The sequence below is a fragment of the Onychostoma macrolepis genome, chromosome 10, assembly GCF_012432095.1.
Source record: "Onychostoma macrolepis isolate SWU-2019 chromosome 10, ASM1243209v1, whole genome shotgun sequence".
NCBI lineage: Eukaryota > Metazoa > Chordata > Actinopteri > Cypriniformes > Cyprinidae > Onychostoma > Onychostoma macrolepis.
In genome coordinates, this window is record NC_081164.1 from 2259289 (window position 1) to 2284229 (window position 24941).

The following is a 24941-nucleotide window of genomic DNA, read 5'->3' on the forward strand; positions in this document are numbered from 1 at the left end:
TGCGCATAAAGGCTCCATTTCAACAGCTCAGTAAGATGTCTACACAGGCGGTTTATGTGGAAATGTCTTTTAAGATGCATTGCATTTCGTACCAAATGAATACCAGAAAACAATTCAACAAGATTAGTGAAAATACAACATTCTACTTATAATTCAATAACAAAATGTATTGATAAAAAGTAATCAGCAATATATGTTGTATTGGAGCACGCATTTTTTGAAGTGAACATTTTTCCCTCCAAACTTAACAAGAACTCAGCAGTTTCTCCACTCACACTTTAATAAGCATGTGCTCACACTGCAGTCATGACATGTTTGGGCATCCCAAATATCTCACACCTCTCCTGATCCAGACACTCAACGCTGCTCTGTACACTGTTCATGCCACTTCAGGGCTCGAAATTAACTTTTTTACTTGGTAGCTCTGGTGCTCCCAACTTTAAAAAGTTAGGAGCACCAGCAAAAATTTAGGAGCACCCACCAAAAATTAATGAGCACCATAACTACAAATTATATATTAACAGATTTCATCTTTACATTCTTAACTTTAATGCAGATTGGTTAATATACTAGTTGTCAATCACCCAGTCACTGCTTTCCGCTGTCAGGTGACAGGAAGCAATATTGACAAAAAATTATATCTCGATATTTTCTAGGATTTTATCGATAACGAGAATTAGACAATATTTTGCTTGTGTTATTGTGCTAGTAGTCTTAAGGACTACCGTGGACAGCTGATTTTGATTTTCTTCATATTCTGTGTGGTGGTCAGTTCACAGCAGTGATAGAAATTAATCTTTTCCAATAAGTTTAAATTGATTTTTACCTTTTATGGTCATTTTCACAATTAAGCAATTTTTTCTAAAAGAGTTCATCATCATTTGAGTCAAATTCTTACATTTAATCAGTCAATTAGAATAATAAGACATTTGGGCTGTTATCAAGCAAATGAAATCAGTATCAACAAAATTAATCTTTGAATTAGAATTTTGAATTTCTGAAGTGGCATTTAGATGCACTTACACCCTGTTCAATGCAGGACATGAATGCATTTAACCTGCAGTTACACATGCATATATAATGGTTTAATACTGTAAACATAAAACGTTGAATACTGATATTTGAAATAATTTAAAAAAATTTAAATGTGAAATTACAATCGCCAGTAGGTGGCATCAAGTCACTGTTAATAACGAGTCACTGCGATTGAACCGAATCATTTAAACGGTTGATTCAACAGGAACTAAACGAATCACCGTCATGTTGCTCAGAGATGCGAAACAGTGCTGTGGCTTTGTTTGGAATTATTTTTGTTGTCGAAATGGAGCAAAAACAGGAAATATGGTGTCTACAACATAAGTCTCTTAATATTAACTTCTTGTTTATTGAACTGCTGTATAAAATCAATATCACATTTGTAATCATGCTGATTTTGGGAGGAAAAAACGGCACTGTTCGTGTGATATTAACTATATGAAATGATATAAAGCCCCCATATCTTGAATTTTGTTATGCATTTTTAATAGACTGAATCATGCAGTGAAAGCGCATGCACACTAGCCTAACCTACTAGACTTCATCACGTCATGTTTGCATGCACTCTCTGTAGATGTTTGGTTTGGTTTTTGCAATATACTCGATAATGTCAAATCGCACATCGTTAAAACAACAATTACGATATTATCGCCGAAAACTGTATGCCTTCTTTTCGGCTGCTATCACCAGCACCATTATTTGTAACTTTAGGTGGTTTACAAAAGAAATCTGTCATGTTTCCTTTCATTTTCTCTCTTCTTCAGCCCTTTGCATTTCCCGCGGTAGTTATAGCTCCCTGTCACCTGACAGAGGAAAGCAGTGACTGAGTGACTGACAGCTAATATGAACTAAAATCTGCATTAAATTTAAGAACATAAAGATGAAGTTATGTAACATTTGATAGAATGGCAGCACATCGTATCAGCACACAGAATGCACGTAACTGTGAACGTTTTTAAAGAAATGAAAACAGGTCGCACTACAACAATTATGTGCACTCGCACAAATGCGCCCAAATATATTTTGAGGTCGCACAGATTAAATTATGGGAGCATATGCGACCAAAATGGTCGCAATTTCGAGCCTTGCACTTCGTGGAAAGCAGTCTACCAAGACATGAGAACATCTCCGGCAGCCACTGCTGATGTTTGCAGATGTGCAGCATCGTCAATATCCATCCATGCAGTGTGTCATGAACTCCAGATATAGCAGGTTGTGGATCTTTTGAGTCGTTTCTTCAAGCGTGACTGCAATGAACAATTACTTATTTTGAGAGTCAACTCATCGAATCATTATTACAATGATAAATCGACAATTACAGCCTTGTTCCTCAGTTAAGAGGTTGTATTACGCTATTAGGTGGAACATACTGTATGTTTAGGACTGAAACTAATTGATAATTGATTAATATGAAGATTATTTCTTTGATTAAACAGCTTCATTAAAAAAAAAAAAAGAAAAAAAAAAAGAAATTGTTTCAAAATAAATTAATTTTAATCCATTATTTACTAAACTGTTCCACATCTTGCCCAAACAACATGCGATTTGAAGGCAACGAAAACAAATGATATAACTGTAGGCTAGTGTTGTCAAAAGACCCGGTACTTCGGGACCAAGTCAGTACTAAAAAAATGAAAACATCACGGTACCAGGTTTTTTTAAGTACCGGTGGTACCGAGTACCCGGTCAACCCGGTTCTTGGCGCATACGGCCCGATGATTTCCGCGATGTAGAAAACGTGGACGGAATCTCGGAATCCAGTTATAAAAACGGAATTTACAGTTTAACACGGAATGTCACGGAATTTGTCAAAGTTTGGATGAATCAATCAAAAGTAGGTCATTACACTTAAATCAAATCGCGACACGGACTAGTAAATATTAAGCCGCAAAAGTCGATTCAGATATGAATCCCGCATGTTCTGCGAGTCTCTGTGTGAATGACGCTCGTGGTGATTTCAGCATCTGCCGTCTCAACGAGGACATAAATACATAAACAACATCTACAGAACTGCTCTGAGTCTCACTTCACGAGCATTTTACCGTTTCATTGAGTAAAACCAGCGTCATATCATATAGCTACACACAGAAATAAAAGGTATTCACGGCAACCCGTCAAAATAAACGTTTATCTTAAAGACATTGTGCCAGAAATATATTACTATTATTTAGTAGAATGTATGTGATATTACTTCTATTGAAAAAAGTTAATATTTATTTTTAAAGAAATAATCATACAATATTTCTTCCCTTTATTTACCAAAAAAATTAAATGTGTTTAAATTTCATTAATTAAGACACAAATTAAATCTGGGTGAAACTTTACTGCTTACTGTTTTTCATACTTTTATTAATTGCGGAAAAACTTGAAACAATTTAAATAAGTATAAAGAATGGCATTGATTTTTGTACATTTTATTTTTGTTTGACTTTATTATTAAAAATAGTGTGTTTTTTAATTAGCATGTGGTACCGAAATTGGTACCGAGAACCGTGGATTTTCATTGGTATCGGTACCGAATACTGAAATTTTGGTACCGTGACAACACTACTGTAGGCTATGATAATAACAAATGATAATAAAGAAAAACAACAGCACAGACTAATAAAGAGGAGGAACAAACACTCACTAATCTAAATTTACAATATAAACATTTTACACGTTTTGTTATGTTATAACTTGCTCATTAAAGCTCTACACATGAGTAGATCAGATAGTATTTGCGTGTTCCAGAATTTCCAGCTGATTATTCACTGTCCTGTCAAACAGGGTTAATTGATATTATAAGACATCATAGTTTCCTGTAATGGATTGAATACACTGTCACTATTTTAGAGGCTGAGGCAATAGAATTGGCCTCCAAAGATTTCCCTTGCCACTGGAATAACAGACCAAGTTGCTTTGACCAAATATGGCTGCTTCCAAATATTGGCAAGAGAAACAAACCAGCAGTGCAGATCTCCTAAACGGGAGCGATTGTAGGCCACCACGCACACGCCGGGACATAAATCCAACACCTGTCCCCTATTCAAACCGACATACTGCGGGAATCGTAAACTAGTGTTATGGATTTCATTGATGATTAACAGACATTAAACATCTGACTGATGGATCGACTCTGTTACTTGAATCTAAATCTATAAACACATGCTCCACATTGAATGCAGAATTGTCATTTTGTCCCAGCAGTAAAAGCTCCTCTTGTGCGTGTTGAGTGTTACTAGCGCAGCTCTTCCCCGGGGAATGACAGAGCACATCCTGTTCCTTCAGAAGAATTCAGCACCACCACCAAGACATTCATACAATTCAACTCCGTCACTCCTTAAGCCACATTAATTACTACAGGGTTTATCCATTTCTTTGATTTCCTTAAGGACAAAGCAGCACAAACCAAACCAACTATCCTTTAACCACGAACTATCCTGGTTAAAGGATACTTCATCCAAATATGAAAATCATGTCATCCTTTACTCACACTGCTGTCCCAAACTGGCACCATTTTTTTTTGTTCCATGAAACACAAAAGGAGAAATTTTAAAGAATGTATTGATGACTCATTTGCATATACTGGAAGTGAGTAAGATGACTTCAAAATGACATCAACAAAAAAAAGGATTGTTAAAGAAGTATAATAAAAATGCTCTGCATGCTGAACAGACTGAAATGTGCTTTTCTCTCATTGCATTCATATCCTTCCAAATATGGTGCATTTAAACGCTTGACATCAAGACACATCAATGCAATGACACAATGACCAATCATAACACGGCGAGTCTGAATTTGCACCAGTGATGGTGGCAGGAAAGATTATAAGTTCAACTAAAAAGACTTTTGTTCATCTTTAAAACACAAATGAAGATATTTTAATGAAACCTTGTGATTTCTGTCCCTCCAATGAAATATCAAACTTTGACACCACAAACACTTCATAACGACTCCAGTGATCCAAGTAATCCAAATGCTTCTTCTGAGGAGTCATGATCATTTTATGTAATGAACAGATTTCATTAAGGCTTTTATTCACGTATGAACATTGACTGATCCACATATATGGTGACCGGAAGATCAGATGTCATGAAGGACTGAGTTAGCTGGATGAACAGGTCATCATCCGCTCCGTCTCTACACCCTCTCAGACCCCTGAACACAAAGGGGCCCTTCATGTCTCTGAAGCCCACCACTATTCTGCCCAGTGTGCCTTCAATGGCAGGCTTGTTACGCGTTGGAGTGTGAGCAGAGAAACGCGCTGCTGGCCACATTGAGCCCGTCTGCAGCATCATTCACACTGCACTGGACTCGTGCGTGCGCGCGCGCGTGTGTGTGTGTGTGTACCCGTTTTTCTATTCAGGTGGGGACTTAAACCTGAATACACACAGACTCATAGGGACTCGTGTCACAGTGGGGAACTAAATTGAGGTCCCCACGGGTAAACAAGCTAATAAATCACACAGAATGAAGTATTTTGAAAATGTAAAAATGCCTGTAGTTTCCTGTAAGGGGTAGGTTTAGGTGTAGGGCAATAGAATATACGGTCTGTACAGTAGAAAAAGCATTACACCTATGGAGAGTCCCCACAAGGATAGCAAACCAGACATGTGTGTGTGTACTGGCTTTTAATAAAGAAGAACACTACAGACATGTCTTGGACATCTTCTCCAAAAAACCATGAGAAACACCATGACATTGTTAACCATAAAACACATACTTGTTTGTATTTGATATATGAATTTCTAAGGCGTCTAACTTAACAACATGACCAATTTTTCAAAAAAAAAAAAAACTTCAGCAAAAAACCGTTGAATAAAAAAAGTAACCTTATACTTTTTGAGTAGAATTTATGTAGAATTGTAAAAACATCACGTCTCATATCTTTTTTTGTGAAATCTTTTATTATTTTTTAAAGTAAATGTAAGAATAACTTTTATATTTCAAGATGCACTTTTGTGTTAAACATGAGTGATCATCAGACATTTTGAGGAATGTTCATTTGTTAATCTCTCAAACGTCACTGCATCATATGTTTAACCCCTGACAAATAAAACTGCAGAGCACTGATAATAAAGCTAAGCGGTTAAATATAATTTTATTAACAATAATATAATATTCTTGGGAGAGTGGCTGGCAGCTGATATTCATATGTATTTTATGTAAGCAGTCATAAAGATCTCATTGATTTACGTTACAAGCAGAATTTCTTATACTTTTTGCTCTGAATTAAAATGATGTGCTTTCTAAGCTTCATATTTTCACTACATCATGGAAGCCTGATGTATCAAATATGACATAAAACACATTCACACTTTTTTTAAATGATTTTGTATATTTTGTCTTTTATATGACACATTTTCTCGCTATTATTACACATGTGATGCATTACAGTGTTAAAACAGCTTTTGCTCAAGAGTGACAAGATTTCAGCAGGGTGTGGGATCCTTTAACCCATTTACTACTTCAGAAATGAATGGGATGTCCAGATAAGATCCTCTGAGTTGTAATTGAACTGAATGCTCTTTCAAGCACAACACACTGCTGCTCAGAGCAGAAGCCACAACAGCTCACAGAAACTAGTGCAACGTCTCTGAATAGGGGAAGACAATTAGGTTCAACCCTGGATTAAATGAATAACAGCTTCAGTAATGTCATGCAACTGTTTCTTCCTGCAAGCTTCACGTCTCTCACCACACCCGATCTGAGCTCAGTTATGTCAGCCCTGAGGGCGCATATTCCTCCAGCACAACTTCCTCTATCAAAGCACTCTGTACTTCAAACACATTGCAAAAGAAAAGCCAAACGATTCAAACCAACACGGACACATTCTACTTCTACAAGTCACACTTGTGAACTGTCTCAACTTTGCAGTGAATATAAACATATGGAATAATCTGACATCCGTTTCGACATATTAGGACCGTCTGTGTGTTTCTGCATGATTCACAGCAAAACCATGACAGGAATAACAGTCCATCTCGCGCTGCTGACGGAATAATAACGCTAACGTTAGTCCAGTCGCTGTAGGCCGCGTTTCTCCTCAAGTTTTTACAGTTACAGTATCTCAAGTATCTCCATTCCTTCCGTAACGAGCGACTGTTACACTTCAGAGTTTACAAAGCTGTAGGCCATCGTAATAAACCACTTAAAGGGAAGAACTGACAAAAGTGTTTTTAAAATGTACTTTAAAAGCGCTTTTAACCGTTAAACGCCGTTTCTTCCGTTATAAACTATGCGGCATATTCGCCTGAGGAGGAAAAAAGTGAACTTTTATGAGCTAAAAGCCTTATTCACAGCTTCTCCAGGACAATCGCCAAACCAAGGCGTTTTCTTGAAATCCCACTGTGACCCAAACCTCCTTTTAACGCACAGATTCAATGTCTTGTTTATCATATCTGAGTTTTTAAGATCTTCGCATCGGAAGGAAACTTCCCACCCTTGAAAAAGTTTAGCAGCTTTAGCTTCAAGTGTGTCGAATTAGTTTTTAGTTCTTACCTCAGCTTTCTTTGATCACTAGTTGTCCACCTTCGGACAATAACCAATGTTAACAATCCCTGTCCCCCAGCAGAAAGTTTGTGTTGAGTAAATGCTGGTATGTAATGTCAGAACAGAAGTGATTTCTGCACCGTTGCTTTGAGGCGCTGTGTTAAACTCCACCCTGCAGGGAGCGCGCACGCGCACGCACGCACGCACGCACGCGCCACTGACTCGCCTCAATCCGAACTATTTACTCACGCTGTGTTTCATCCTTCCGTGTAATTACTGTACGACGGTCGGAAAACGACACAATGTAAGAATGTAGGAAATTTAGATCTTAAACTGTAAAAATGTTTGGTTAACACTTTTTGGTTTATGTTACGACAGTAAAATATACTTTTTGACAGGTTTTTAATTATTTAGAGGCTTAAAGAATTAAAGAGACGTTATTTTTAGTCGAAACACGGTTTTACTTTATTAATTTAGCTTTAAAATGTTGGGAGCGGAACAAGCATCATGATTATAGCACCATCTTGTGTTGAATATATTGTTTACACCTCAATAGTGCAAACTTCTCAGTGCTGTACTTGTTAGATCTGGGGCCGGCTGCATCTTAAAAAGTTAGTCATCTCATTTTTTTTTTTTTCTTCAAGACTGGTCATAACTTTTTTAATTAAGTTATGAAAAGGTAGATTGGAAAAGTAAGACTGATTGGTAACTGCTAGCTGGCCAAACTAGTTCTTAAGACACAGTCCTAAGTTTATGCAACTGGCCCCAGGTCTATTAAATAACAGGCTACTAACAGCAGTGTTGGGGAGGACCTATATAACAGAATTACGTAATTTAATTACAAAATAAATGTAACTGTAATTTGTTATCTGTCTTTAGACAAAAGGCTCAACAAACAAACAATACAAATAATCACCACAGCAACACACAACTATATTAATACATAAAAATTCATTTTAAGATCCTATTTAAAATACCAATCGCAGTTGGGATAAAAGTCTTCTTATACTTGGCCTTTTTCACTAAAGGCACTTTATACCGCCTGCGAGAAGGAAGTAACTGGAAATAACTATTCAGGGGATGAGAAGAGTCTCCCACAATAACAGAGGCTTTCCTTTTTAATGCTAAAGTAAAGAGATCAGAAGATGTGACTGTATCTCACCAATTATTTTACTTGCCACATTTATCCTTGAAAGTTTGTTTTTGCTTTTAACATAAAGAGAGTTGAACCAGGATACAATATTAAAAGTAAGAACAGATTCGATTTATATACAACCATCAAAATGTCCTTTTCAATGTTAAACAGTGATAAGCCTTTTTAAAAACATCGTCTGAATGCTTATCAAATGAAAATATTTTGTACCTAAATATTTAAAAGATCCCACCTGTTCAACTTCCTCTCCATTAACTAACAAAGGTTCACAAAGTGCTCGTATGTTGTTATCCCCACAACACATTTCTTTGGTTTTACTAATATCTCCTCTGTGAGAAAATTAACAAAATTGAGGTAAGTATCTAATGACTGAATATCCTTTACATGTCCCACCAGTGCCATCCCTGCTGAAAAACACAATAGAAATTGTATTGGTTTTAATGGAAACTATAATGGTGTCTACTGGTATGTGATGGATTCTATTGGTGGGATGTTAAGTTCTATTGGAAAAATGCCCAAAACACACTACAAAAAGGAATTTTGTAATGGTTTTACTGGGAAAAGCTAATGGTTTATATTAATGGAAACCATTGGAATTTCTGTGATGGTTTCTACTGGGCTTCTATTGTTTTTTTTTTAGCAGGGACATCATCTGCATATTTTATAAGTGTACATTTTTTAATATGAACTCTTTTTTCCAAGGCATTGTTAGATGCCAGTGTTTCCTGTCATAACTATGCAAAGATTTGATTTCGAAAACAGCATCATAGCTATTAAACTATATCTTGTTATGATTTTAAATCTGTATTTAACCTCAGAGCTATCTCGAAGTAAAAAGAGGTGCTAAAGTCTGGTTTTGTGGTGGCTGTGCTATAAAATTTAAATTTTTCTAATCTTAATTCAAGTGATGAAGGATTTTGAAAGTCTGACAGTAATGATTATGATAAATGATAAATGATTAACAGTTGAAAACATACATTAGAAATGTAGAAAAGTAATACAAAATGTAAGGTAATCAGCTACATTACTTTCAAAAAGTAACTGAAATAGTTACACTACTTATTACATTTTAAACAACTTGTAATCAGAAGTAACTTTCCCCACACTGACTAACAGATTCAACTTTTTAGTTTAAATTAACATTTAATTAAGATTAACTAAGATTAATAAATGCACTGTAAAAAAAAAAAAAGTTGAGCGAACTTAAAAATTTTTTTTACCAGCTTCAGCAGATTTTTGAGTTTGCTCAACTTATTTTTTTTTTGTTATCAACATTTTTTATTTTTCATACATAACATCCAAAAAACAACAACAGACATACTCAATATCTCAAAGTCCAGTCAAAGGGAGGGAGAGAGGGAAGGACAAGAAAAACATAAAAGTCACTCCTTTATACAGTCACGTATATCAAAGAGAAAGCACTGCCAAGCATCAATAGTAGAAGGCTTGGCTTCATTGATTCGTGCTGTTGTACGTTCACAAGTCACTATTTGCAGGAGGCTACGGATCCAATATGTTTTTCCACACATGTGCGGTGTAAACCAGTTTTGTATTATTGTCTTCTGCGCAGCTGTAAAACCAGCAAACATCATTCTCTTTTGCATTGAACTTATACAGAGACCAGAATCATCATCAAGAAGACACAAACTTGGATTAACAGACCAATCCATTTGCAGTAAGGATGATAAAACCAGGTTTACATGTGTCCATAGACTGATGACAACAGGACATTCCCAGAACTGCTCAGCTTATTTTTGTGGGAGATTCTCAAATTTTTGTTGTATAAACTTAAAACGACAAGTTGAGCAAACTCAAAAATCTGCTGAAGCTGGTTGCCTTAAAATTTTAAGTTGGCACAACTTTTTTTTTTTACAGTGTGCTTTAGTATTTTCCTATATTAGTCTGTGTTTACTTAAACAGAATCTTGTTTTATAGTGGACCGTTTTCAATGCTTGCTGAACTGTGAACTGGCTTTTTGGTCTCGCACCTTTAACCTTGTGTTGGAAACCATCTGTTTAAAGATGCTGGGAGCTTCATCTTTGTGAAAGGAATGTCCCTCTCTACGCCAAACATCAGCAAATCACCCTTCCTCGTCCTCAGAGACTCCTCAGTCTGGACGTCACCTGCTTGAACAGCTGTGCAAACCGGTAGCGTATATTTTCACCAGCTGATATAAGGCTGGGAACACAAGGTGAACCCATTTTCTTTAAAAAAATTTAAATAAAAATGTCCAGCACTACTTTGGCGCTCGTCACTGAGCATTCATAGGCAGACAGGGAGGGAGGTGAGTAACTACACCACTCTTTATGTTGCAGCTCCCACATCCGAGTCTTCCTTTTAAAGGGCTCCTTTCACATTCCTTTCAAGGATGACATGAGTCATTTCCAAATAAAGCAGTAATTCAAAATTCATTGAATGCAGATGTATGGAAACTGCTTTCCCCCCCAATTCCATGATGAATTGAAAAGCATCATGTTTTCAATTACCACCTGCTATTTACAACCTCAATTCCCAAAAGTTGGAACATTCTGTAAAATGCAGTGAAGTCAAGAATGTGTGATTTGTTTAACCTTTATTTAATTGACAAAAGTACAAAGAAAAGATTTCCAGTGTTTTCACTGACCAGCTTAACTGTATTTTGCAAATTTTGATGCTGATGGCTGCAACACACTCAGAAAAAAGTTAAAAGTGAAAAGGTTACTGAATATCCAGGTTAAACTGTTTTGAATCAGTTCACAGTAAGCAGGTGAACTGGTAATAGATGAGGGGATTGTGTTCGGGTGTAAAAGCAGCATCTCAGTCTTTGCCAGCAAAGCCACTTTGTGCCAAATTTCATGAAAGAAGTGTCAAAAAAATCAAAAATCTCCAGAGGAAGAGCAAGGCAGGAAACCACATGTGAATGTGCCCTCAGATGGCATTGCATAAGAAACCGTCATGCTGCGGTGTGAAATATAGCCACATGGGCTCAGGAGTACTTCAGAAAACCACTGTCATTTAGCTAATCTCAGATGTGTCTATGGTTCAGCTTGTTTCTGGGAAAAATCGACGTTGAGTACTCAGTCCCAAAGACCAAAGGGACCATCCAGACTTTGATCGGCGACAGAAGCAAAAGCACCGTTGTATGTGTGAAGGGTTCATTGACATGGAGGCATATATTGGGATTGTTCAGAGACACGTACTACCATCAAGATGACATCTTTCATGGGAAGGAAGCCCATGGTTATTAGATCAAGAATGCCAGGTCTAGTTCTTTAATAATTAGTAACCTCAATTAAACATTGTACTTAAAAGGACAGTTGATATATGTGTTAAAAATGCCTCTGTCCCAACATTTTTAGAGTGTGTTGCAGCCATCAAAATCAAGATTTGTTACAATGTATGTACAAAATACAATAAAGTCGCTCAGTGAAAACACTGGAAATCTTTTCTTTGTACTTTTGTCAAATACAGGTTAAAGAGAGTGAGCAAATCACAGATTCCTGATTTGTATTGCATTTTACAAAATGTCCCAACTTTTTTGTAATTGCAGGGGGTTGTATTCGAACGGCGGAAATGTGCTGTTGGAATAGCAAAATGCAGTCAATCACTGTTTATGGATAAATAAATGAGAAGTGCCATAAACTAAATTACAGTTGCAAAATTATAATAAAGCAGTAATATTTTCAATGTAAATTCCACATAAAGCTCACTCCAACCTAAATATTTAATGGAAAGCATGAGGACACGTTAAAATGAACTACATGGAATAAAAATTAAATGTAACTTTTAAAAATTAACTTTTACTCAACACTTTGGAAACTGAACTTTGACCTCGGCAGCTTTTGTATTTTCAAATACATCAAGACAAAAAGCAAAACAAGTATAATAACTATAAAAAAGAAAAGAAAAAAAAAAGTCATAAATTAATAAACTTATGTTATAAACTTATGACTTTTACATAGAGTTTCTTGGCTATTTGAAAACCTTTAATTATTCAAGTCATTGGACATGTTTGTCACCATATTTTGAGAGTGAGCCATAACATTTAGGGACAAGACCGGGATTATTAGCATATATATATAAATCTTGCTAATCTTTTATTGGTTAACATTAAACATCAGCTTCCCCAGAAATTCTGGATTGCCACAGCATATGCAGAAATGGGAAATGATCTTGTGTCCTGGAGCGATTCAGAGAACACAGAGTGGGCGTCGTTCATGAGCTGGCAGACAGGAAGTCAAAGCTGTGAATGGTGCAATCCTGGAGTGTCCTAAAGCCTTTCTGTGGGGTAAAGAAGAGAGAACGCTTGTGTACATATAACCTGCCAGCTGTCTGCCAGCCCATTTCCAACTCAATCACAACGTTTTTTAAAGTACAAAAAAGTCTTTGTGATTGAATAATGTCAAAAGGTTAATGAAATTTTATATAAAATATTTATTCCCATTTTTGTCTAAAGTAATTGATATTCTAGGGGCATTTATTAATCCTCTTGCTTTGTGCTTTTGTCCATAGCACTGTCTCCAAAAATATAAATGATTTGTCTGACACACCTGGCAGGATTATCGAGGAATCACGTCCAGCTGTGTGTGCATGCAGGACTGTGTCTCGACTAAATATTTGTGATACAAGTTACTTTAGCTCTGCAGTAATTCAGTGGATACAAAGCATTCAAATCCAAAAAATAAACAGACTTCAGCAAATCAACATTTAATCCGCAGTTCATATATGATCAGATTCCCACATACACATCGTCTATACAGCTTGTTTTCTGATCACATACCAGTTTTTGTCCATCAACAAATATAAGTTAGTGCTGTACATTACTTACCAATTATTGGTATGAACTGATCTGAGGGAGACGTCTTGTAAACATTGGCTGTTTCAAGTTATAACTCTATACAGTCAACATGTCCTGGCAGCAGAATGAAAAAGAAAAATATCTCTATACAGTTTTCAGAATATATTTGTGTGTTCTGTACATGCTCAGAATAAGGCTTCTCAAAGTTGATGGATATGCAGTCGGAGCAGAAGTGCTCTTGTTATTGACGTTCACATGGACCCACGGACTGAAGAATGTTCCGAAAGGAAATACCTTCTTGCTATCAGTGTTTATGCAATCAAGCATAATCTCCTTCTGAAAATATCTCTTTTTTTGCTTTTAGCTTCGTAAATCTGCCATAAACCATTTAGCAACAAGGTGTTAAGGTGCTAACATTTACATTACCATAGTATTAATAATATTAGTTCTCTCCTACTATAAATCTCTAAATAAGTTGCATCATTACTGAGAAGTGCTCTGTAGTTTGGAACAATCACAGGTCAAACATTTGATCATATAAGCGCTTCAGATTGCAATTTCTCAACAGATCGAGGAATATTAGAGTTAGTTGTGATCTACAAATAGTTGATAAAGAGTGAGTTAAAGGCACAGTTCACCCAAAAATGAAAAGTCTGTCATTTACTCACTCTCATGTTCTTCCAAACCTGCAGAACTGACTTTCTTCTGTGCATCATGAAAGATATTATGAAGAACAGTTTCAATTCCCATTTACTATTTTATTTATTTTTTGTCCATACATTGAAAGTCAATGGGAACCAGGACTCATTTCTCAAAATATTGTCTTGTATTGTTGCACAGAAGATAGTCAGTCCAATTCTCAGAAAAAAAAAAAAAAAAAAGCACAAAAGCTTTAACTAGTGGTGCTTTTTTTTTTTTTTTTTTAAAAAAAGGTACTTTTTAGGTATTAATATTGTTATTATGATACCAATATGGACCCTTAAGGTACTAAGGTCTATCTCTTGAAAAAGTATGGCCCCAGCGACAGCTTTTGTACCTTTTTCCCTCGGAGAGTGTACGAGGGTGAGTAAAAGATGACAGTTTTTATTTTTAGGTGGACAGCTGACGATCAGATAGCGCTCTTTCTCACTTTCATCATCAAAACTGTCTTTTGTCCAAAAAATGTTACCAGTTTAACTGATTATTATATTATTTCATAGCTTTAACACATTGCCACTAAGCTATCATCACGTTTTTTATCTTCTATACAATTGTCATGACTTTATTTCCTCGTCTGAGTTCATATAAATGAACACCATCTACTTTGGCTAGAATGAAAATCAAATAAATGATTCCCGTTTCCAAGGACATAAATGCTAACAGAAGTCCGTTTAGCAGCGACTAAACAATTATTACTATATAGGTGAATGTAATTAAAACTGGTAAAGCTTATGGCTCATTAATATGTGATCCAGGCACATTTCCCTGACATGGCCATGGTGATAAGACTGACTAGAAAGGAGTTTTATAAAAGCAAAAACAAGACGAGGACAGAGAGACACAGCGTTTAGATCAATTAAAAACAACAAGGGACTCTCTTCAAGACATCCAGGTTTTCTCCTAAATGTCTGTTTTAAATGACGGGGTTAGTTTAATGCTTTAAAAAAAGACAGCATGGAGCTTGTGAAATGCCAACAAGTAGATATTTGGACTTAAAAGAATGAAACAATTGCGGATTTCTGCATAGACGACTGTGAGCAGCGGTTTGTGGGAGCTCACCACAGAGAAACACTTCATTTCCAAACTACCCTCGGTCATCTTCAGCACAGTGACGGTCGAGCGGAGTCTGTCCTGGAACATTAAAAAGCTTTCAGTTTCATATCACTCATTGATAAGTGATCTGGCTGCAGAAGTCCTGGGGCCCTTTTTAGCGTGTCGTTTTTTCAGATCAGTGTCCTCAATGTGATCTGCCATTGTGTGCACCTCACAGAGGTAAACTTAATGGTCCCCGTTACTAATGAGCACCTCAGGGCCAGCTGTGGCAGTCGGGATGCGGGACATCTTCTTGAGTGGACTGGGAGTATGCTGAGAAAGACAGAAAAGCACAATCAGAAAGTGCACAGTTGAGGTCAAAAGTTTACATCCCCTTTCAGAATCTGCAAAATGTTAAATATTTTTCCAAAATAAGAGGGATCATACAAAATGCGTCTTATTGTTTACTTAGTACTGAGCTGAATGAGATTTCACATAAAATGTTTACATATAGTTCACAAGAGAAAATAGTTTAATTTATAAAATGACCTCCAGTTTACATCCCCTTGATTATTAACACGGTGTTGTTCCCTGAATGATCCACAGCTGTGTTTGTTTGTTTAGTGATAGTGGTTCATGAGTCCCTTGTTTGTCCTGAACAATTAAACTGCTGTTCTTCAGAAAAATCCTTCTCCCACAAATTTTTTTGGTTTTGCAGCATTTTTGTGTATTTGAACCCTTTCCAACAATGACTGATTTTGAGATCCATCTTTTCACACTGAGGACAACCGAGGGACTCGTATGCAGCTATTACAGAAGGTTCAAATGCTCTCTGACTCTCCAGAAGGAAAAAACATGCATTAAGAGCCGGGGGGTGAAAACTTTTGAACAGAATGGAGATGTGTACATTTTTATTATTTTGCCTAAATATCTTTTTTTTTTTTTCATTTAGTACTGCCCTTGAGAGACTACAGAAGATATTTACATGTTTCCCAGAAGACAAAATAAGTTAAATTTACCCTTGAACAGCAGGCAGTTTAACTGTTCAGGACAAACAAGGGACTCATGAACAACTGTCACTAAACAAACAAACACAGCTGTGGATCATTCAGGGAACAACACCGTGTTAAGAATCAAGGGGATGTAAACTTTTGAATGGGGTCATTCTTATAAATTCAACTATTATTTTCTCTTGTGGACTATATGTAAACATTTTGTGTGAAATATCTCATTCAGCTCAGTACTAAAACAATAACATGCATTCTGTATGATCCCTCTTATTTTGGTAAAATAATTAACATTTTGCAGATTCTGAAAGTGGGATGTAAACTTCTGACCTCAACTGTAACTAGAACAACAACAAAATGCAATAAATTGTAAAACTATTTGCTTTTATTATTATGACAATACATTAAAATTGTATGAAACAAATACCAATTTGAAAAAAACCCCATACCTCAGCTGCAATGCTGGAACTGACCAGTCCGGCCTCCAGCGGTCGGTCATCGTTCATCGAGCGTCTGGCGTACTGCCTGCGATGCTTCTCGTCCACACGAGTGAGGTACCATGTTCCTGGGAAGAGTTCGTCTACTGAGCCCTGAGGGATGTAGTTTGCTGTGGAAATGTGAGGAACATCACAACGTCAAACGGATCCAAGATTTGAATGGAGACAAAATCATTAAGAGAAGGACAGAATGCAAACGCTTGATTACCTAAATGGTGGGTTTCTTCTCTGAGCTTCATGTTCTGAGCAAAAACATCCGGAGAAACCTTCTTTCTAGAGTCCAGTCTGGCCTGCAAGTCACACAGGCTGGAGACCAACTTATCCAGAGCAGATCCTTATAATAATAATAATAAAGAGGAGTTATTAATGACTGTAATTCTGGATGGGCAGGATGACTAGCTTATATAACGGTAGGCAGCTTTGTTGATTATCATGGGAGAGATTTAGTTTTGCTAGCTGTTTTTGTGATGTCATTTGGTAGTTAATATTCATTCTAAATTAAGATGAAGTACCTTTCATTTACCAAAACACATCAAAATGTACACTGCCGCTCAAAAGTTTGGGATCAGTAAGATTTTTAATGTTTTTAATGGAGTGTCTTCTGCTCATCAAGGCTGTATTTATTTGATCAAAAATACAGAAAAAAAAAAAAAACAGTAATATTGTGAAATATTATTGCAATTTCTAATATTGGTTTCCTATTTTAATATAATATATTCCTGTGACGCAGCGCTGAATTTTCAGCATCATTACGTCAGTCTTCAGTGTCACATGATCCTTCAGAAATCATTCTAATATGTGACCCTGGACGACAAAACCAGTCTTAAGTGTCAATTTTTCGAAATTGAGATTTATACATCATCTGAAAGCTGAATAAATAAACTTTCCATTGACAATATTTGGCCGAAATACAACTACTTGAAAATCTGGAATCTGAGGGTGCAAAAATTTCTAAATATTGAGAAAATCACCTTTAAAGTTGTCTAAATGAAGTTCTTAGCAATGCATATTACTAATCAAAAATTAAGTTGATACATTTGCGGTAAGAAATTTACAAAATATCTTCATGGAACATGATCTTTACTTAATATGCTAATGATTTTTGGAATAAAAGAAAAATCAATAATTTTGACCCATGCAATGTATTGTTGGCTATTGCTACAAATAAACCCCAGCGACTTAAGACTGGTTTTGTGCTCCAGGGTCACATATGTTGATTTATAATGAGTGTTGAAACTGTTGTGCTGCTTAACATTTTTTTTTTTGGAACCAGTGATACTTTTTTCTTTGATTCTTTGAATAAAAAGTTAAAAAGAACAGCATTTATTTAAAATATAATTTTTTTCTAACAATACAAATCTTTACTATGACTTTTTATCCATTTAACACATCCATTCTGAATAAAAGTATCAATTTCTTTAAAAAAAATAAAAAAATTAAAAAATTTACTGACACCAAACTTTTGAATAGTACTGTATATTTTAACACAAAATTTATATTTTGAATAAACACTGTTCTTTTTTTACTTTTTATTTATCGAATCCTGAAAAAAGTATCACAGGTCCCAAATAATATTAAGCAGCACAATGGTTTTCAACACTGATAATAATAAATCAGCATATTAGAATGATTTCTGAAGGATCATGTGACACTGAAGACTGGAGAAATGATGCTGAAAATACAGCGCTGCATCACAGAAATAAATTACATTTGAAAGTATATTACAATAGAGAACTGATATTTTAAAATGCAATAATATTTCACAATATTACTGTTTTTTTCTGTATTTTTGATCAAATAGATCCAGCCTTGATGAGCAGAAGAGACTTCTTTAAAAAAAACTTAAAAACTTTTGAATGTTACAATATATCTAAAACATTTTTGGGTTGACTTTACAGAAAAAACAACTGTGTTGTATTAAAAAAAAAAAAAAAAAAAAAATTTCTTACACCACAAATGTGAGATTGGTCAAACTGCCCACGCTAGTTTAGAGAAATTACACTTTAATAGAGACAGCTTCTGTGTGTGTGTGTGTGTGTACATACCAGGTGTAGCATCTTGCGTGACTTTGATGGAGTAGAGCGTAGCAGCAAAGCCTGAGCCGTATGAAAACACACCGATTCTCTGTCCTGCCAACTGCTGCAGTGTATGTCTGTAGAGATTAAAAACAGAAATAATTCACAAGTGCATCACATTTACAGCAGCTCTGAAGAAGCACAAAGGCTGTAACATACACTCATGAATGTAAGATGAGGCACGAGGAGCACTTACTGTGCGAGAACCGAAGCCAAGCAGCCGTACACTGATGGGGTGTACATGTTACCATTCTGGTTTGATATAAGGAGAGACGCCTTTGTCTTATTCTCAAACACTTCTGAGCTGGCCTTCATAAAGGCCTTCTCAACATCTCTGTCGAAATAAGTGTCCTCGATCTTCACATCTCTGTAAATAAAATGAGAAAGAAATTTAAAATGTTTGGTTTCTACAAGATGAGCTGCTGTTGTATGGAAAACAGCTGTGAGAAGAATCTTCAAACACATTCCAAAAAAAAAAAATGCAAATTTAAATAAATATTCAATAAATGTGGCCGCTGTGTAAGCTGTTACGTCACTGTCTGGTGGGTGACACTCATTTGGCGGGACCTTTCTTAAAGACGAATCACCAACCTGAAAGCTTCCAGACCGCTGAAGGGCCCGCTCTCTGTGTTTGGACTGGGATGACAGAGGAAATCGTTGAGCACTAGTCGAGCCAAAGACTTCTGCACCAGTTTGCAGTAAGGAGAGTGGAACACCATGAAGCCGAAGTCTTCAAGACTGCAACGCTTGTCAAGACCCTCTGAAACAAGCAAGAGAAGGCCTTAAACAACACAGACTGATTATATCAGACACTATGACAGAGTTTTTACACACACTTTTATAGTTCACTGCTGGAATGTGTATTCATGGACCCTGAAGAAGTGAAAGATGGAACCTAAATTTCAGTTTGTTCCTCACAAATGTGTCATTTACTGTAGCTTTAGAAGATTTGGAATAGAGTGCATGAAGCATATTTATTGGAGATGCATTGATTGTTTGGCCATTGAAAACTGAAAGAGAACATTTTGGCCGATACTGTGTAGCATTCAGTAACATGTGCATGATGAACGATCATGGTTTAGTTGGGTATAACAGAGCATGTAATGTATTAAAGGAGGAATTGCTTCTTATGAGAAAAGACAGAGAAACTATTGGGACTCTATGAATAACCGAATAAATGCATAGTGTAACAATGAATTTATTAGTGTTATAACATATTAACTGCCGTTACAATTATTCATGAGATCATATAATGCATTATAAGGTGCATAAAGCATAATTTATGAATTATGCATAAAGGCTTTAAATAAACCAATTTTTTTTTTTTTTTTTCATCCCAATGTGTCTTTTTTTCATTTTTAATGATACCTTTTGACCTTTTTTCTGTTTGGCAAAATATTTGTCAATACTGACAATTTTCATATTCAATAAATAAATAAATGCTAGACAATCTGAATTATGGGTTTCTATTGTTTGAGTATATGTAGATGTATTTGCTCACCTCTCTGCCACTGGGCATGGATCTTGTTCCTGTAGACGGAGTAGCAGCGATCTAAAGCACCGAGGTAACACTGGATGGAAAGCTTGCCGTCCACCACTGGATATTCAGACACCATATCTGGCTTATAAAAATCATACGCATGTTGCATATGTGTCCCACGAAGCCCTGTTAAAATAAGTGATTACATTTTAATTACTTCATGAAATAAAAAATATAAAATGTGGTACATAAAGTTATGTAAATATAGTGGGATAACAAAGATATTTGTTATCTTTGTTTATCACAAAGATAACAAAACCTGTTTTGTTGTGTCTCTCTAGGTTATTGTGACACAGGTCATGAATGCTGGAGGTTACTGCAGGTCTCATACCTCTCTCGAAGGCCAGAGGGGCGTTGGGTCCGACTAGCATGGCCACGGCTCCGGCTCCCCCTGTCGGCCTGGCGCTGCCCGTGGCATAAACAGCAATGTCACCCGCAACCACCAGAGCATAACGGCCTGCCACATCAGATCATATTAGCTCAACAGGCAAACACTCCATGTTTGAATTCCATGTTCACAATTCACCAAATAATAAGAGCTTAAATAAAAAACAAAGCCAAATATGACTTTGCATAGAAGATAATGAAGTGTGTTTCAGGACCATTATGATTTTTTGCATTGTAATATTACTGACATAAGTATATTTTCCGTGTACATTCTTTTTTAACATTGTAATTTTCAAAAAAATAAATAAAATAAATGTATATATAAAAATAAAAAATTTCTGATGCAAAAGCCTCTGAAATTATCAGGCTCCTATATTTATGTTCAATAATTTTACTTTAACTGCATAGAGAAGGACCTACACAATGCCATTAGAGTAAAATTACTGAACCTAAACATAGGAGCCTGATAAAAATGCTCATTTTAAATGAAAGTTTCAGATGGCACTTTTGCATCTGAACTCTTTATATACTCTTCATAATTTCTTTTTACTGTAAATAAAACAATTATTACTGTAATCCAAACACATTAACAGCTTATTTTATTTGATAATAAGCTGTTAATGTTAAAGGATTACAGTAATTGTTGTGGGGAAAATCTTTAAGCAAAACGTTAACATAAATATTATTTTTCTTTTGATTTTGTGGTGAAATGTGAGCTGGACGTTGTTGTTTTAATAAATGATGATTTGTCAGTAAGGTGTGAGTGAGAAGCGCACCGTCCCAGGAGCTGGACTCCACCCAGTTGATGGCGTTGAAGAGCGCGGCGGTTCCTCCGTAGCAGGCGTTAGTGGTGTCCACTCCCTCCACGTCAGTGTTGCCCGACTCCTCGAACAGCTGCATCAGGACGGTCTTGGTGGACTTGGACTTGTCGATGATGGTTTCGGTGCCCACCTCCAGCCGGCCCACGCTCTGGTAGGACAGGCCGCTGCGCTCCATCAGCTGCTGCACCACCGTCAGGCACAGAGAGTTGATGTCCTCGCGGTCCGAGCAGAAGCCCATGCGCGCCTGGCCCAGCCCCACGGTGTATTTCCCCGCTCCGACCCCATCGAACTCTTCCAGCTCCGCTTGCTCCACAAACTGAGACGGCAAGTACACCTCCATGGCTATGATTCCCACATCCTTGGGCCACGCGGCCTCACAAACAGTAGGGAGTGATCCAGGCATCCTGAACGGACTGAGACAAGAACGTGCAAGCTTTAAAACAGACAGGTTTATTACCGTTTCAGTCCTATATGGTTGACCCACATGGTTTTTTCAACAGACAAGACTGATATTAAGAAAACAGGTTCACAGCTTATAAAGAAGATAAAAACTATACCAGTCAAAAGTTTGGAATAATTATGATTTTTAGTGGTTTTGAAATACGTCTCTGTATTATTGTGAAATATTATTACAATTTAAAATAACACTTTTCAATTTTAATATTAACAGCATATATTCAAAATAGAAATCTCACGTCATAACATTAAAAATGTCTTTACCCTTACATTTGATCAATTTAATATGCCCTTGCTGAATAAAACTATTTTTTTTTTTATACCCAATACTTTTGAATAGTAGCAGTGTATCCTTGTTTATACAAAAATATTAAGCACAACTCTTTTCAACATTGATAATAATAATCAGAAATGCAGCAAATCAGTATATTAGAATGATTCCTGAAGGAACGTGTGACGCTGAAGACTGGAGTAATGATGCTGAAAATACAGCTTTGCTTCACAAAAACATATTTAGTAAAAAATATTTTAAAATAGAAAGCAGTTATATATATCTCAAATAAATGCAGCCTTGGTGAGCACAGAAAAACATAAAATCAGAAACAAAAAAAATCTTAATTAGTCCAAACTTTTGACTGGTGGTGCTTAAATAAACACTATGGCAAATGAGACACAAAACAATTTGATCTGTTAATCGACCAAACAGTTACTCCTTTGAAAAAGGTCAACACAAACGTATCTGTGCATCATCACAACGACAAAATATGAGGAAGAGTGCAGTCACAGCCATTAGGAAGTGATAGAGGCACATGGCAAAGCCTGTTAGCTCTGCTCTAATGAGATTAACCCTTCAGCTGGGAAGGACATTACCTTTAACCCACATAGATATGGCTCCACAGAGCAGCCTGTCTCGTGCCATGTCGAGTACACACACTTGACCACTCAATGTGGAGCAAAACAAGTAAACACTACTGGTAGGCGTTTATTTACACACAGAACATGAGTTCACTGGAATTTTTCAGCATTGTGTGATCTTGGGACAAACCTTAAAGAGGCTGACAGACATAGCATGCAGGTTAAACAGCTAATTTGTCATGTTGCTGTCAACTGGTTGACATTAGTCAATATGAATCACACAGAAATGGCAGTTCTTGTTCGACTAGGATGATCCAGTTATTCCTCTGTAATAATCTTTGCCTCTTAATCATCCCATCACAGCATAATTACACTGTGTTTACGAATATAAGGTGCTATAAATGAAGCGCTCCGGTTCGTCGTGTCGCTAACAGCTCGTGGAAACAGCTTTCGTTGCTCTCTGATGGCTCGCTTAATAATACTAATTCCTTTTTAGTTTATTAATAACTAACAAACGCAAAATGTGTAAGTATTGTAATAATTGTGGAGGAGCTGAGTGACTGATAACCGCGCCTACATGTGACACTAGCAGACCGCTAACACCACATTCAGCACCGACACATACACCAGTCCCTTCAGAAACAGCAGATCTCCTTCTTACCTTACAATCATATATTAGTGTATATAACTGGGCTGTCAGAATCGGAGAGCTGTCCCGTCCGGGGATCTCATAAGGTCAGATGTTCGGTAAGTGTGCAGTCGAGCAGTGAATGTGAACGGACCTTCCGCTTACGCAGGCGCGCGCCTCACCTCACGCACTACGTACTTCAAACTCCGAGCATCTAAGTATGTAGTAAGCGCGAACTTTTTAATGCAGAGTGCACTGTTTCTAATCCTAATATTCGGGACGCGTTAATACAAATCTGAATAATGTATGACTAAAGCGTTTTTAACCAGTTTTGTGTTTAACATTTTATTAAACGCAAATTTTTTTTTTAGATGATGTGGAGAAATCAGTAACAACGTAACATGTATGTTTATCATATAAATGTACAAAATATATTAAAGTAACGCGTTTTTACTATTTTAGTAACGTTAGGCTGTTTAACATCAGTAGTCTGACAGTAAAATAATGAGATTGGAGGATCAGCCTCTTTCAGGGACAGATCAGTGAAATTTTTATTTATTTTATTTTTCTGACAGTTTAATCCTAATATTTAATATTTCATTTTAAATTGAAGGTAATTTTTTTTTACTGCTGAACACATATTGTATTTAACTAAAATAATACTGATACATATTATTAATAAAAGAACGTTTCAAGATTACTGGACTGTTGAGAGAGAGTCATTCTAGCATTAAACATGCAATGTACCTGGAAACTTTTCTTATAACGCTCATTTAGATCAAGGTTAACTCAGTATTAAATAAACTCGTGTTAGACTGGACTTACCTATACAGCTGAGTTCAGTTCTTTAGGTGACAGTCGCTTGTTGAACGCGGTATTAAACACATACTATTTATACACGGTAAGCGGACCATACCTGTGCAGAGCGCGCTTCTGTTTCACGAGCGCTTTCCACGCAGCCAATCAAAACACAGATGCTGTTCTGAAGGTCTTGTTTTCCCGCCCCTTTAAGTCCTCGGCCAATAAGCGGTCCGGAAAGGAGGGTCGCGAGCGAGGTGCGCATAGTGGTTCAATGGTGTGAGTGAGTGACGTTGTATGGTGAGAGAGCGGCAGCCAATCACAGCGCGCGTCTGATTTACTCGCCATGTCTGCGCGAATCGGCAGGGAAGCGTAACATCGTTTCCATGACTACAAGAGATTGAGCGCTGAAGTGCCTCACATCGGAGGATCAGCACACTTCTGTTTACTATTCACTGAAGGACAATGTTAAAAAGTATACTTTGAAAAAAAAAAAAGTCTAGTTTCTCTTGAGAATGATGTTACTAGTGTAAACTTGTGTTAAATACTATAACAACAGCACATTTAGAGTATTAATATTTTATCTAGAGATGGAAGAGGTTGATTGTTCACAGAAACTAAATCAATAAAGATAAATGTTTCTAATGTGTTCACACTCTTGTGTTTTCTTTACAATCCCAAGACATTTTAAGTGGTGTAGAATATAA

At 36.5% G+C, this 24941-nt stretch overlaps 2 protein-coding genes across 3 annotated transcripts in view; both read right to left on the bottom strand.

The window, feature by feature from the left end:
- The window catches only part of tln1 (talin 1), a 91615-nt gene extending 83938 nt beyond the window's left edge, over positions 1-7677 (bottom strand). Inside the window, exon 1 of the mRNA XM_058788357.1 lies at positions 7519-7677. The gene's annotated coding sequence lies outside the window, so the exon portion shown is untranslated. The remainder of the gene's footprint in view (positions 1-7518) is intronic.
- Positions 7678-13332: 5655 nt separating this feature from the next.
- Positions 13333-24400, bottom strand: hmgcs1 (3-hydroxy-3-methylglutaryl-CoA synthase 1 (soluble)). 2 transcript variants are annotated; one of them, XM_058790066.1, is made up of 10 exons: positions 24262-24400; positions 21453-21910; positions 20621-20746; positions 20251-20415; positions 19341-19509; positions 18946-19116; positions 18720-18826; positions 16883-17008; positions 16627-16784; positions 13333-15503 (listed from the first exon to the last, which is right to left on the bottom strand). In XM_058790066.1, exons 2-10 carry the CDS (start codon positions 21898-21900, stop codon positions 15417-15419), a joined length of 1557 nt encoding a protein of 518 aa, XP_058646049.1. In that variant the 5' UTR covers positions 21901-21910; positions 24262-24400; the 3' UTR covers positions 13333-15416. The 2 variants fall into 2 exon arrangements, with proteins under 2 accessions (XP_058646049.1, XP_058646048.1); XM_058790065.1 differs by lacking the exon at positions 24262-24400 and adding an exon at positions 23470-23627.
- Between the last annotated feature and the right edge of the window lie 541 nt (positions 24401-24941).

Coding starts and splice junctions, on each gene's coding strand:
- hmgcs1 (XM_058790065.1), bottom strand. Junction 18,827..18,945: donor TTGGCTTCGGTTCTCGCACA/GTAAGTGCTCCT, acceptor TAATCTCTACAG/ACATACACTGCAGCAGTTGG. Junction 17,009..18,719: donor CACGCAAGATGCTACACCTG/GTATGTACACAC, acceptor TATTATTATAAG/GATCTGCTCTGGATAAGTTG.